At 53.9% G+C, this 12,629-nt stretch overlaps 1 protein-coding gene across 2 annotated transcripts in view; it reads left to right on the top strand.

Moving 5' to 3' along the window:
- The window catches only part of JCAD (junctional cadherin 5 associated), a 103,128-nt gene that overhangs the window by 78,303 nt on the left and 12,196 nt on the right, over positions 1-12,629 (top strand). For both annotated transcript variants that reach the window (XM_055146835.1, XM_055146834.1), the window contains exon 3: positions 7,039-10,820. In XM_055146835.1, coding sequence (XP_055002810.1) covers positions 7,039-10,820 — 3,782 coding nt within the window. The remainder of the gene's footprint in view (positions 1-7,038; positions 10,821-12,629) is intronic.

The raw sequence follows: 12,629 nt of genomic DNA, 5'->3' as shown, positions 1-12,629 counted from the left end.
TGATACTCTCAGTAGCTTGCCAGGCTCTCTGAGAGGGGTGGAGGAAGAATCGAACCTGGGTTGGCCGCATGCAAGGCAAACGCCCTACCTGCTGTGCTATTGCTCCAGAGCAGTGATGAGAAAGCACTTCTCAAAAGAAGGAGAATATTTCCCCAAACTTCACTGGTCTTTGTGGCCATGTCATCGCCAGGCAAGTTGCATATGTTCAAATTCTCCTTTAGCTAAGAAGTGGGTGAGTGAGCCAGCTAGGAAATTATGTCGCTCAGCCAAGGGAGAGGCATGAGGTGGTAAGAACGTGCAGCCCAGGTCCAGAAAGACTGGAGTGGGTCTCGTGTTTTAGTTCATCCTCCTGTATCCCAGATGATAGCATCTCCTCATTCCTGATGAGGAACACAGGGCTTAGACTGGTTTTGAGATGATGTTTTGGCACCTCAGCTATGTAGCATGAGTGTAGCTGTGTAGCTGAGTAGCATCCTTGGGGTGTGCTGTTTTTGTCATTGGATCTATGGTTTACTCGGGTGTATTCTGGCTGAGTTCACTGTTCTCCATTACTCTCAGTTTCCAAAGATCAAAGTGCTCCCCCACATTAACTGGATGAGTGATCCTGGATGAACCTCAGTGAGGGCTAGGGCTGGGACCCTGAAATAAGGAACATGATAAACACCAAGTCTGTGGTCTTTCACACTGGTGTCATGTGTGACACTGCATGGACTGCATTATGGTCACTGTTTTAACTTGGTAGCAATCTAACATGTTTTTATTCCAGAGAAAATATATAAATGGTGAAATACTTTATTATATTCTATGAGACAGAATGAATCAGAACTGACTCTTCCTGCTTTGTTTTAATAAACCAAATATTAGTTTATTCTTTGTCATCATTATAGAAACGGGTGTACCTTCTTCTTTAGTGGCCAGTTCTCGGCGGTGGGATCCAGCCTTTCAGGACAGTCAGCTCTGTCTGTCACTGTTTCCTGTTATTGTGAAGGTCTATTGATTACAACCCAGAAAGGGACAATACAGATCTAAAACAATCATCATGTGAGACACAAACACTCCTTCTTCTCTTCTCTTTGTGCACGTATGCCCTTCCTTGGGCAAACTAAGGAGAAAGCATTGCTAAATGATTCCTCTACTGAGAATTTCTTTTCATCAGATTAAAAAAGAAGAATTGCTGAAAGTAAGAGGGCTTTCTAGTGCACTGACATTCATGTTGAAAGTCTTCCAACAAACTCGAGAAGAGAGGTGCAACAGTGTACCCCACTTATCTGTGGTTTCACTTTTCATGGATTTGTCTTCCCAGTGTCAACTGTGATCTGAAAATATTTCCCCTAATGAGGTGTCGAGAGAGACTATCTTCAAATAACTTATTACAGTACATTTTATTATTGTTCAATTTTATTATTGTTGCTGTAAACATCTCCCAGTGCCAATTTATGAATCTAACTTTAATAGGTCTGTGTGTATAGGGACAAACAGTATCTACAGACTTGAGTATGTCTGTCTCAGGCATCCCCTGAGGGTCCTGGAGTGCATTCCCTGTGGATAAGTGTGTGTGGGAGGGGAAATGTGTCACCATCCCCTCAATGCAGAGGAAGAGTCAGAAGCAAAGACAGCTCAAGTCTGTTAGGTTTTGTTTGTTTGGGTGCCACACTGACAGTGCTCAGGGCTTATGCCTGACTGTGCTCAAGGATCAAACCTGGGTCAGCTGCATGCAAGGCAAGGGCACTATCTACTGTACTATCTCTCGGGGCCTAGGAGGTGAATATATTGCCGGTAATGTCCAAATTCTCTTCTCTGGAACTGCAGAGCAGGAGCCCATGGCAGGCAGTTGGCACTCCTGGCCACCCTGCTCCACCGCTCCCTGTCGGTGGGCGGAGAAGCCTGAAGTCACCAGCAGTGCCCTGGCCTTCGGCAGCTGCTGCAACCCATGGCCGTCCCATTGGCCAGGAGCAGTCTGTATTTGGGGCTCTCTGCTTGTTTCCCAGGAAGCGTCTTCTCCATCTAGACATCTTCCTCGCAAGGAAGATGCATCAGGAAATCAGGCGCCTGCTGTCAATGCAGGTACAGCCACTGGGCTGACAGGTGGGACGGCATCACATCTGGGTTCCCTCTGGTTCACTCCCCCTCCAGGTTTGTCCTCAGGAACTGCAGCTCTGCCTCGATGCTTGGGGAGATGGTTTTGTCTACGAAGGGCGGAGCATGTTCTGTCACTGGGCCCGTGGGTGGGCAGGAATGTCAGCACTATTGTGCAAGGGAAACCGCTCTGGGAATCAACACGTGTCTTCTGGCCTTTCAAGGTCAAAGCCATCGGTGCATCCATGCCGATGGCTTTGGATGGGCACAGTGCATGGTCTCCCTTAACCGACCAGACTGGGTGTTGTGATTAGGTGTCTTTCCCTCCAAGGGAGGCTGGAAAAGAGCTGCTCTTCCCAGGCCCTTCCCCCCGAGCGGGCCCCACTCTGCCCATGGAGGAGGCTCCCCTGCCCCAGCTGTGGCTGCTCTTCTCAGTTCCTACCCCCCCTCCTCCCTGTCTGTCTTCTCCTTTCACATGCACCTTGTGTCTGTCCTGCAGTTTGACTCTCTTGCAGCCTTCTCTGTGCTCAGGGGTCCATCTGCACACTTCCCTCCTCCCTGCTGGTGTTCCCAAGATCCTGACCCCCAATTCTCAGGGAACTCACTTTTTTTTCTTGGTAAAAGCACGCAGCACCCCAACCCCCACCTCGAGGCATGCTGCTTAGACATCAGCTCCCACTCACCTTGCAGAATGCAAAGTCCTTTGAAATCCTGCCGCAGGGATGAGCCAGAAAGTGCCTGTCCATTCATCATAAAGAACCAACCTGTATCCATCAAGTCATTTGGAATCTCAGATTACCTGGCTGAGCCAGTGGGTGCGATGTAGGAATGACCCCTTACTGGACCTCTTCCACTGAGCTGGTCCTTGGAGCACCCCAGTCCATGCTCAGGTGATGTGGAGGCTTTCACTTGGGGATATCAGTGAGTCCACGTTGTTCCACTGTACTGCGCCAATACCTGAGTGCTGTCACTTGCTTCCTATCCCTTTGATCTTCAACTGGGCATCATCTGCAAGCCCCGTGCTTGATTCTGCTTCCTCTTCCACACCCTTATTAAGTGAGGGTAGTTTAACCCTATCTGTGTCATGTGTCCTTTATCTTCATTTATTTTGACCTCGTAAAAAAAGTGGGCATCGTAGTAGTCCCTTAGCAGCCTGGCCAGGCGTAGTTTTGAGTTACAGCATGATTTATGGTCCCTGCTTCAATTGAACGGTGCCAGAGGGATGTTTATCCCTTGCTTCCAGATCAGCTTTATCTTCTCTGACTGAGCTTTCATTTATGCTGACCTCTCCACCTTCGTCTTTATCTTCTCCTGACCTCCTACTCCCCCTTTCCTAAATTAGCCTGTCGGCAGCCCGGTAGCAGAAGGCCCTTTATGCGGGGCAGTACATGCTAAAAAGCAAAACTGCAGGCTTCCTGGCCCAAGAGTGTTTGCAAGCAAATTCTGCAGGCTGACCCCAGCCCAGATAATGTCCCACCTCCAACAGCTGGGCCGGTGAGGAGCCATTTTCAAAAGAGATCCCCTCCGCCAAGGTAGAAGAGACATTCTCCGCTGAGGAGTAGGGCACACCCGTTTGGCTCTTGCACAGGGCAAGGGCTTGCAGTGGAGACCCTGTTTATGGTCAAATCCAATTGAATCTGTAGATCCTGTCCCTGAAGATTCAACCTGCTGACCTCTGCTGGTGGTTGCATCTGCGGATGTGGAACCCGGGCCTATGGATAGGGAGGAATCGGGACACACCAGGATAGGGACACACCAGTGTCCCTGCATTGTTCAAGGGATAGCTGGAGAACCTTTGTGCTCACAGCTATAGGGAAGAGGCCATGGCTTCTAAGGATTTGCTTCTGTGTGGCCTGTGTGGCAGCTCTCTACCAGGAGGGTGGGGCACCCCCCCAACACCACCACCGCCAGGTACGGTGGTGATCAGCAGTCCTGGCATCTGGTAGGTTGGCAGACCTGCTCCCCAGAAGTCACTCATCTGAGGGTCCCATCCACCACAACAGGCGCACAATGATGGCTTGGCCTTAGGCACCCACCCAGGGGGCACTAGAGGTTTGATCATGGATGAGGGAAAGGTCAGTACAGTGTCTGCATTCCCGCAGAACCCACAGTTTATCCAGGCAACAAGATAGACAGGCCTCAATTTTTGTTTGTTGTTTAATTTATGTTGCTTTCATGCCCACCGGGTCCCAGGGGCACATCGCTAGACTGTACCTTGTCAGGTGACAAGTTGGTGCAGCCCCTAAGAACCCAGAGGTCCCCCCTCCCAAAGAAGGAGGTTGTGGAGACAGTGAAAGCAGGGTTGAAAGTCACTTCTGAGACTGCATTCCTCCAGGATTTCGTCTGGGAAAGACCAAAGACAGGCAGCATTTCTCTCTCATGGTGGCAAGTGCCATAAAGGCCGGGACTGCCTGCTGATTGTTGGGACTGTTGGCTATCATATGTTCAGCAGAGTCTTGCTGATTCTCCTGTAGCCTTGTGGGGTTTTTCACATGTTCATATTTCACATACTTTCCAATTGTTTTTAATCAGTTGTTTTACTAGTATCATCTCCTGGCTATGCTGAAGCATGGGGGTGCCTGGCTTCACGGAGCCCTCTTCTCTGGGGAATCCTGCACCTCTCTCCTACTGCTTTCATTGTACCTGTCAACACAACTTACTCAGGCTTTCACCTTCCTCTTGGCTGTCCTTATTTTTTTCCCACCCTTTATTGATGTTCCCAGCATATTTTTTGTCCCATTGTTCACCTTTTTTTCCCCCCAAATGTAAATGATTAGCCTCATTTTGTGAAAAGAAAAGTTGGGTCACCTCTTATTTCCTCAAAGTGTTAGAAATTTTTTTTTTTTTTTTGCTTGAGAAACCACAGAGGTGGCACACATTTCAGCTGATAAAAGCTGTCGACGTTGAAGTCAGGAGAGTATCCACACTTGAAAGCTTGTCTGAAGGAGAAAAATACCAGAAGGATCAGCCCACAGGGATTCCAGGACTGTCAGCTCTCGGGGCCCACTGGGACTTGTCACCACCAGCCTTACATTTCGTAGAAAACTGTGTGTGCTACATGTACGTTTTTAAATTTGCTCTCTCACCTGAATTCTATCCCAGATGACCCAGGCATCCTTTAAATTGGACTCTTGTTAAATTGTGTAAATAGAAAAAGCTTAATCTGGAATGCTTAGCCATTTTAATTACTTACCTGTATGTCAGTTTTAGCCAAATTAAAGTGATAACCTCAAGGTTTCGGATGGGTAAGAAAATTGACTCTGTTATTATTGTTATTATTATTATTATCATCACAATTAGTATTAATATTAGTAGTAGTAGTAGTATTGGCTTTGGGGGCCATACCCAGTTATGCTCAGGGATTATTCCTTGCTCGATGCTCAGGGATTACTCTGGTTATGCTCAGGAGATTACAATGTGATGCTAGGGATCAAACCCAGGTCAGTGGCATGAAGGACAAATGCCTTGCCCGCTACTCTCTCCAACCCTGACCCCGTTACTTCAGGAGGCAGTCAGGTGTCTGTGTCCTTGTCCTCTTATGCCATTCTTTGTCTCCAGTTTTGGTGTACACAAATAACACCTTGGAATTTTAGCCACCTCTGGACAGTGAACATGAAACCAGACCTACCCATTGAGAAATTGAGCAAAAGTCACATGATGTAGTTTCTTCCGTAGTGGGACACCCCCCAGGAAAACAGTTATAGAAGTAAAACAAGTCAGATGGTGTTATTCAAGTCTGTGGAATAAAACCCAGTCACTGTCCACTGACCAGCAGAGGCAGAAAGTCGATTCTCACCGATGTAGGACATTGATCACAGACTGCCTGGTGATTTGTTGCCCTCTCTCTTAACTGAGTCCACGGCAAATGGAAATCCTCATTAAATTTGCAGCCTCTGTGTGTGTGTGTGTGTGTGTGTGTGTGTGTGTGTGTGTGTGTGTGTGAGCTGGAAGTTTAATGTGAGCAAGAATGTGTTCCTTGGCTCTTGCGATGCCAGGAATAGCCTGGGCCACTCTGGCGGTGCTTGGGGGCTAGCAGGGCCCAACCAGGCAGTGCTCAGGGAACCATGTAGTGAATCACACTGGGTTCAGCCACAGGCAAGACCCCCACTGAGTTGCTACGTTTAAGACTTGCCCTCAAACTTTGCAAAGTTGAAGACCATGTCGCTGGTAGGTGCTGAGAACTTGGAAATGGTTCCTACACCACAGAGGAGTTTCTTGGGGTGCAGCTTCTGGAGTTTTTCTGTCTCACCTGGAGCAGGGCTGGATTGTGGGGAGTTGAGGGAGAGGCCAGCGATGACAGTGCCTACTGTGATTAATCCTCGTTGACTCTGACCCAAGTGCGGCATCCAGACCCCACGTGCTGAGAATATGATTTTGAAGACAGCAAAAGTAGCAGAGAGCTCCACCTCCACGCATGCCCCCTGGTAAAACTGCTCGCCCTGTGTCTGAGCAGTAAATGCTTCCGCATTTAGGTTGCTCGGTGGCAAATACTTTACCTCCTGCTCATTTTAAGTGTTCTCTACTTGTTCAAGGCCTCATTTAGCTTTGCTTGTAAGTGGCTGCTTTATAAGTTATGGGTCATGGGAATATGTGTGTTGGGGGTGGGGGAAGATAGACTGTGAGTAGGTACCCTCTCAATTTTTTTGGTGTGTGTATGGGGGTGTTGGGGCCACATCTGTCAGTGCCCAGGTCCCACTTCTAGCTCTTCGCTCAGGATCACTCTCTGGCGGGCCTTGGGAGACCATAAATGGTGTCAAAACCCCGGTCGGCCCTGCGCAAGGCAAACACCCTGCCCAGTGTGCTATCGCTCTGGCCCCCTACCCTTGCTTTTTAAGGAAAAAGGAGCCATTCCAGGGACTGAGGCGGTGGCCCAAAGCGGGGTTAGACCTACCTCGCCTGCGCCAGGCCGGGGTTTGATCCCCGCCCTCCCGCACCTAACGCCTGTGCCTTTGTGTTCCGCAGGTTCTGCAACCCGCCCGTGCTAGTGTGGACCTCTCAACCCCAGCCGGGTCAGCAGCAGACCTACTGGAGAAGAAGAGGTCAGGAGGCCTGCGGCTTGCTGGCCCCGGGCCCCCTGGAGGAGCTGGAGGCCAGGAGGATGGCGCAGGCGCACAGCCTGCCGGCGCACGTGCGCGAGAGCCCGTGGGAAGTGTCAGGAAGGACCGAGCATGTGATGAAGAAGGCGACGTGGGAGGAAGAGCTGAGAGCGGCGCCGTGGCGTGAGGGCAGCCCGGACGGATGGGGCCAGCCCCGGAGGCTCGGGCGGCACATGTCAGACGGCGACGGGGAGCGGCTCTTTCGCGACCTGTACCCCTACGTGCCCGGGGAGCAGGTGCTGAACCCCCAGAGCAGAGGGAAGTCCCGCTCCCTGCCGCGCGTCCTCTCCCCCGAGGGCCTGAGCTGCACGGAAATTCCCATTGCTCTGAACGACGGGCACGTGCCGGGGGCCCCCCACAGGTATCCGCCCAATTGCGCGCTGCCTCTGGAAGCCCCCCGACACCCCGAGAAGGGCGCTTTTCCCCGGCCCAAGTTTGGGCGACCCCTCCGGCCTCCACCTTACAATTCCTACCAACAGTCCCGAGGGCCGGCGGAGAGCGGTGGCTCCCCCGACGGCCAGCACGCTGACCCCTACGGCCACTACGCGGCCAAGAGCGGCGCGCCCAGGCCCGAGCTGTGCCTGTCCGACCCGGCCCTGGAGCCGCCCGTGTACGTGCCTCCGCCCTCCTACCGCTCGCCCCCGCAGCCCATCGCCAACCCCTACTTGGAGGAGCCCGCGCCCAGGCCTGGGCCCAGTGCTCGCAGCCCACAGCCGCACCCCGGGGAGAAGGCGGGCGCCGGGGGCCCGTTTCCCGCCAGCTCCCTGGCAGCTGGGCATGAGTATGGGGCAAGCCCACGCTCCCCACGCTCCCCTCGGGGGCTCCCTCCACAGCCCCGGCCCACCGCCACGGCTGCTGCTGCCGCCACCACTGCCCCAGACGGCTCAGTCCTGTACATCCCCTTCGACGACCCCAGGATCCGGCACATCAGAGTGGCCCAAAATCAGGGTTTCTACGAAGAAGCAAAGCCAGATGAGAAGGTGCCCCGCTACAGCCCCTTCCCCGTATCGCAGTCGGCCCCTGGCCCCACGCTCCTTTACAGTGCCCTGGTGAATCCACAGAGCGGGGCACCCCTGCCAGGCCACGAGGGGGGCGCCGTCTTTGATCATCCCATGCCCCCATGGCTGTGGGATCAGCTCCTCAGGGATGGAGAAAGCAGCGGCTTTCCAGACCCCAGGGACCCCTTTGGCGTCGTGCAAGGGCAGCGGCCTGACCCACGAAGTGGCCGGCAGGGTTCCCGGGAGGCCCCCGCCCCCGCCTCCCCTGCCCCCCTGGGTGAGAGTACGTGTGAGACGCAAACCCGGCTGAGAAAATTCGAAACTGGGATCCCCACCAAGAGAAGCGCAAAGAAGAAAACGAACGAAACCATATTTTGTTTGGTCTCCATCCCAATCAAGTCGGAAGCCCCTCTGCCCGCCACCGATATAAACCACAAAGACTTGAAACGGGGCACTGCTCAAAAGAACGGGCTTGATAAGAGCCTGGCTCTGCGGGAACAAAGCCCGCTGAGCATGTCCTCCACCGACCTGGAGCTGCAGGCCCTCACAGGAAGCATGGTCACCCGAGCCGGGCTCCCCAAGCAGGAGCCCGCCCGGCCAGACATGGACAAACAAGCAAATGACCTCAGTCCCCTCCCGCCAGTGAGACAGGGAGGACTTAAGTCTTCTGGCTCCTGGCCAGGCCACCAGTACAGAGACCAGCAGACACAAACCAGCTTCACAGAAGAGCCCAAGACCCCGGCACCCCACCCCGCTGCCGAGGTGGGCAGAGGGCCCAACACCGTGCTGACTGCCAAGTTCATAGACCCTGCCGTCGTCCCTGAAACTCAGGTGCACCCGGCACTGAGCCCCGGTGACTGCAGGCGGAGGCCGAATGCCTGTCACCTGAAGGGCCAGATGTCCCTGAACCTGTCTAGCAACAGCGCCTTCTCCAGGACGCTGTCATCCACCGGCCAGGCCCCGGCACCCAAAGAGAGTCTGAGACAGCCGGGCGCAGAGGGCCTCGGGCACCCAGACAGCCCCAAGCTCCAGGGTGAGGGGGCAAAGGGGCCACCCCCAGGCCCCAGCCACAATAAGGAGCTCTTTGGTCAGTTCCTTTTGAAGCCTGTGAGCCGCCGTCCCTGGGACCTGATCAGCCAGCTGGAAAGTTTTAACAAGGAGCTTCAGGAAGAGGAAGGAAGCAGTCACAGCAGCAGCAGTGGCAGCAGCAGCAGTGGCGACAGCAGCAGCTGCAGCAGCAGTGAGGACAGCGACACAGAATGGCCCCGGGAAGGCCGGGTCCACTCCACGCCCAAGCACTCTGGCTTCCGGGGCCACCGCCAGCAGGAGACAGGAGTGGAAGGGGGCTCGCCCTGGATGTTGGGGTCAGAGGACCCTGGGTTCAGAGCTGGGGGGAGAGTGAAGAGTAAGTCGGAGAGCTGGAGTGACGAGCCGAGGCCGGCGCCCCCGAGTGACCGGCCCCCGTTCCCCGGGCCCTGTGGCGGGGATTCCCGCCCCTCGGCCCTCCGGAGCTTGGCGGTGGAGAAGGAGAAGGAGCCCGAGACAAGAGACGATGTACTATCATTCAGCCCCGGGCCCGTGAAAAGAATCCCGTCGCCTTCCCAGTTCAGTGACAGCAAGCCGGCCGCGGACTCCTGTCCTGCCCACCTGAGAGAGCCCCAAGAAAGGCAGAGCTTGCCCAATGTTGTCAGCACCCAGGGACCAAGCACGGCCGTCCCTCCCTCGGCAGAAAGTGGGGCCCAGCAGGACCCAGCTCTCCCATTGTCCCTGGCCAGCAAAGCCCGGGGCCTCTCGGCACCAGACCTACGGTCTGTGGGGCTGCCTCGGCCAGCAGCGCCCAGTGCCAATGGCTTGGATGGGTCCCTGGGCACAGTGGGTGTGACAGAAATACCCCCCAACGAGTCCCTCCAAGAGAGGGCTGCGAGGATCCTGGGCATCGAGGTGGCCGTGGAGTCCCTGCTGCCCGGAGCCCGCAGGTCGGCACCAAACCAGTACCCTGAGCACAGTGAACGTGCCTGCAGGCCCGAGCCCCTCCCAGAGGTGACTGTGACCCGTGACACACCATCCGGGGAATCCACGGTGTCCGCTGACGCCTTTTATGGCCGCCGAAAGTGTGGCTGGACCCAGAGCCCCCTGTTTGTCGGGGAGAGGGAGAGCGCGCGGCGCTCCCCGGAGGCGGCCCAGCAGCACCCCGGGGTGGACCCGGGGCCCGCTCCCAGTGCCCAGCGGCCAGAGTCCCCGAATCACAAGGACGCGCCTTCGAACCCCCCTTTCCGGTCCACCTTGCTCCACGTCGTTGAAAGGTCCCCGAGTGCGGGCGGTAGTGGCAGCAGTGGTGGCGAAAGGAAACTCCGCGGCACCTCCAAAGTGATTGAGAGTTTGCAGGAGAAGCTGGCGTCGCCCGCGCGCAGGGCCGCCCCCGAGCGCCTGATGCGCATGAAGGAGGTGAGCTCCGTGTCCCGCATGCGGCTGCTCACTTCCCTGGGCGCTGACTCCACCGACTCCACCGAGGACCCTGACGAGCTGTCTGAGCCCGAGCCCCGAGCCCCGGCGCCTGCGGGGCCACCTGGGTCCTCCCTCTCCCTGGAAGAGAATGGGCACCCCGCAGCGCCCCAGGACCAGAACGCAGCGCACAACTTCTGGTGCCCAGGTGAGCAGGCAGGCGCTGATGTTGGGGCATCCCTGTGGGGTGGCGGTGGCTGCTTCCCCGGGCTGAGCCAGCTGGGATGGGGAATGCTTGTGAACCCAGCACGTACCCACCACATTTGGCATGCGGGAGAAAGCTCTATCTCTCCCGTGGGCGGTTGCTTCCAAGGGTTTTCCATGAAAACACCCAAAGAGGGTTTGAAGTTCCAGAAGAATTCAGGAACCCTGGACTTTGGATTTTATTTTATTTTAATTTTAATTTTTTTTTGTTTTTTGGGTCACACCTGGCGATGCACAGGGGTTACTCCTGGCTTTGCACTCAGGAATCACTCCTGATGGTGCTCAGGGGACCAAACAGGATGCCAGAACCCAACCCAGGGGACCATATGGGATGCTGGGATTTGAACCTGGGTTCGCCGCATGCAAGGCAAATGCCCTACCTGCTATGCTATCGTTCTAGCCCCTGGACTTTGGATTTTAGGCCACACCTGGCGAAGCTCGTGGTTTACTCCTGGCTCTGCACTCAGGAATCACTCCTAATGGTGCTCAGGGGACCAAACAGGATGCCAGAACCCAATCCTGGTGGGCTGTGTGCAAAGCAAGTGCCCTCCCCGCTGTCAGCTCTCTCCTGCACCCTCCCTTCTGCCCCCTCCCCATGAAACCTGGACTTAGAATCTGCCAATCTGAGTTCATACCTCAGTGGGGCCCCCGGAAACAAAATGGTAACAAACAGAAGTTTAGACATTCAAGTGGAGAGCTAAGGGTTCTTAATGTTCTTGACCCAATTTGCCTGTTTTTTTTTTTCACACCTCATTTTAAATCTTTCATTCTTTGAAATATCGAATCTTTCAATCTTGAACCTTTCTGGTTTTGTTTATAGTTCAGATTTTTTTCCATCACAAGTTTAAAAGTTAGAAAACAGAAAAGGTGCAAGCCAAGCTTGAAGAAACTTTTAAGACATGTAATAGACAAAGCATTTATATTTCTATGTTTGAATCCCCAAATCTTTCAGTTCTGTAGAGTTATTTATTTATTTTCTGGAGGAGGCCTTTGGGTTTGGGGCCACATCATGTTCAGAGATTATTCCTGGCTCGGTGGTCTGGAGTCATTCCTGGCAGTGCTCAGGGGACCATGTATTGCTGGGGATTGAACTTGGATCTTCCGCATGCCTGCATGCCTAGCATGCACTCAGCCCATTGAACTATCTCTCCAGCCCCACATTCCAGATTTTATTTTATTTTTTGTTTGTTACATTGACTTTTTGGGTCACACCCAGAGATGCTTAGGGGTTTCTCCTGACTGTGCACTCAGAAATTATTCCTGGTGGTGCTCGGGAGACCCCATAGGAAGCCAGGAATTGAACCAGGGTCAGCCTCTTGCAAACACCCTACCCTCTGTACTATCTCTCCGGTCTCCATTTCAGTTGTTTAACATACTCTCATTGCTGATACTATTTCTCATTTGCTTGATCCTCTACAATAATCTTTTTTGTTTGTTGGTTTTGGGGCCTCACCCAGCCATGGTCAGTGGTTATTCCTGGCTCTGAACTCAGGGATCATTCTTGGTGGTGCTTGGGGGACCCTATGGGATGCTGAGGATCAAACCCAGGTCAGCTGTGTGCAAGGCAAGCATCCTTCCCTCTATTCCTTCCATGTAATAATCTTGAGCATTAACAATATGACCTTGGATGAGACCAAGGTTCCAAGATTTATTTGGCTTACCACCCCCTTTTCAGAAGAAAGGAAGAACATTCAGTGCCTCCCTGGAAATCTGCATTAAGTATGCAAACAGCACTTCCATGTACACCCAAAAC

The sequence above is a fragment of the Sorex araneus genome, chromosome 9 (assembly GCF_027595985.1).
Source record: "Sorex araneus isolate mSorAra2 chromosome 9, mSorAra2.pri, whole genome shotgun sequence".
Taxonomy (NCBI): domain Eukaryota; kingdom Metazoa; phylum Chordata; class Mammalia; order Eulipotyphla; family Soricidae; genus Sorex; species Sorex araneus.
This window is presented reverse-complemented; position numbering and strand designations above follow the sequence as displayed.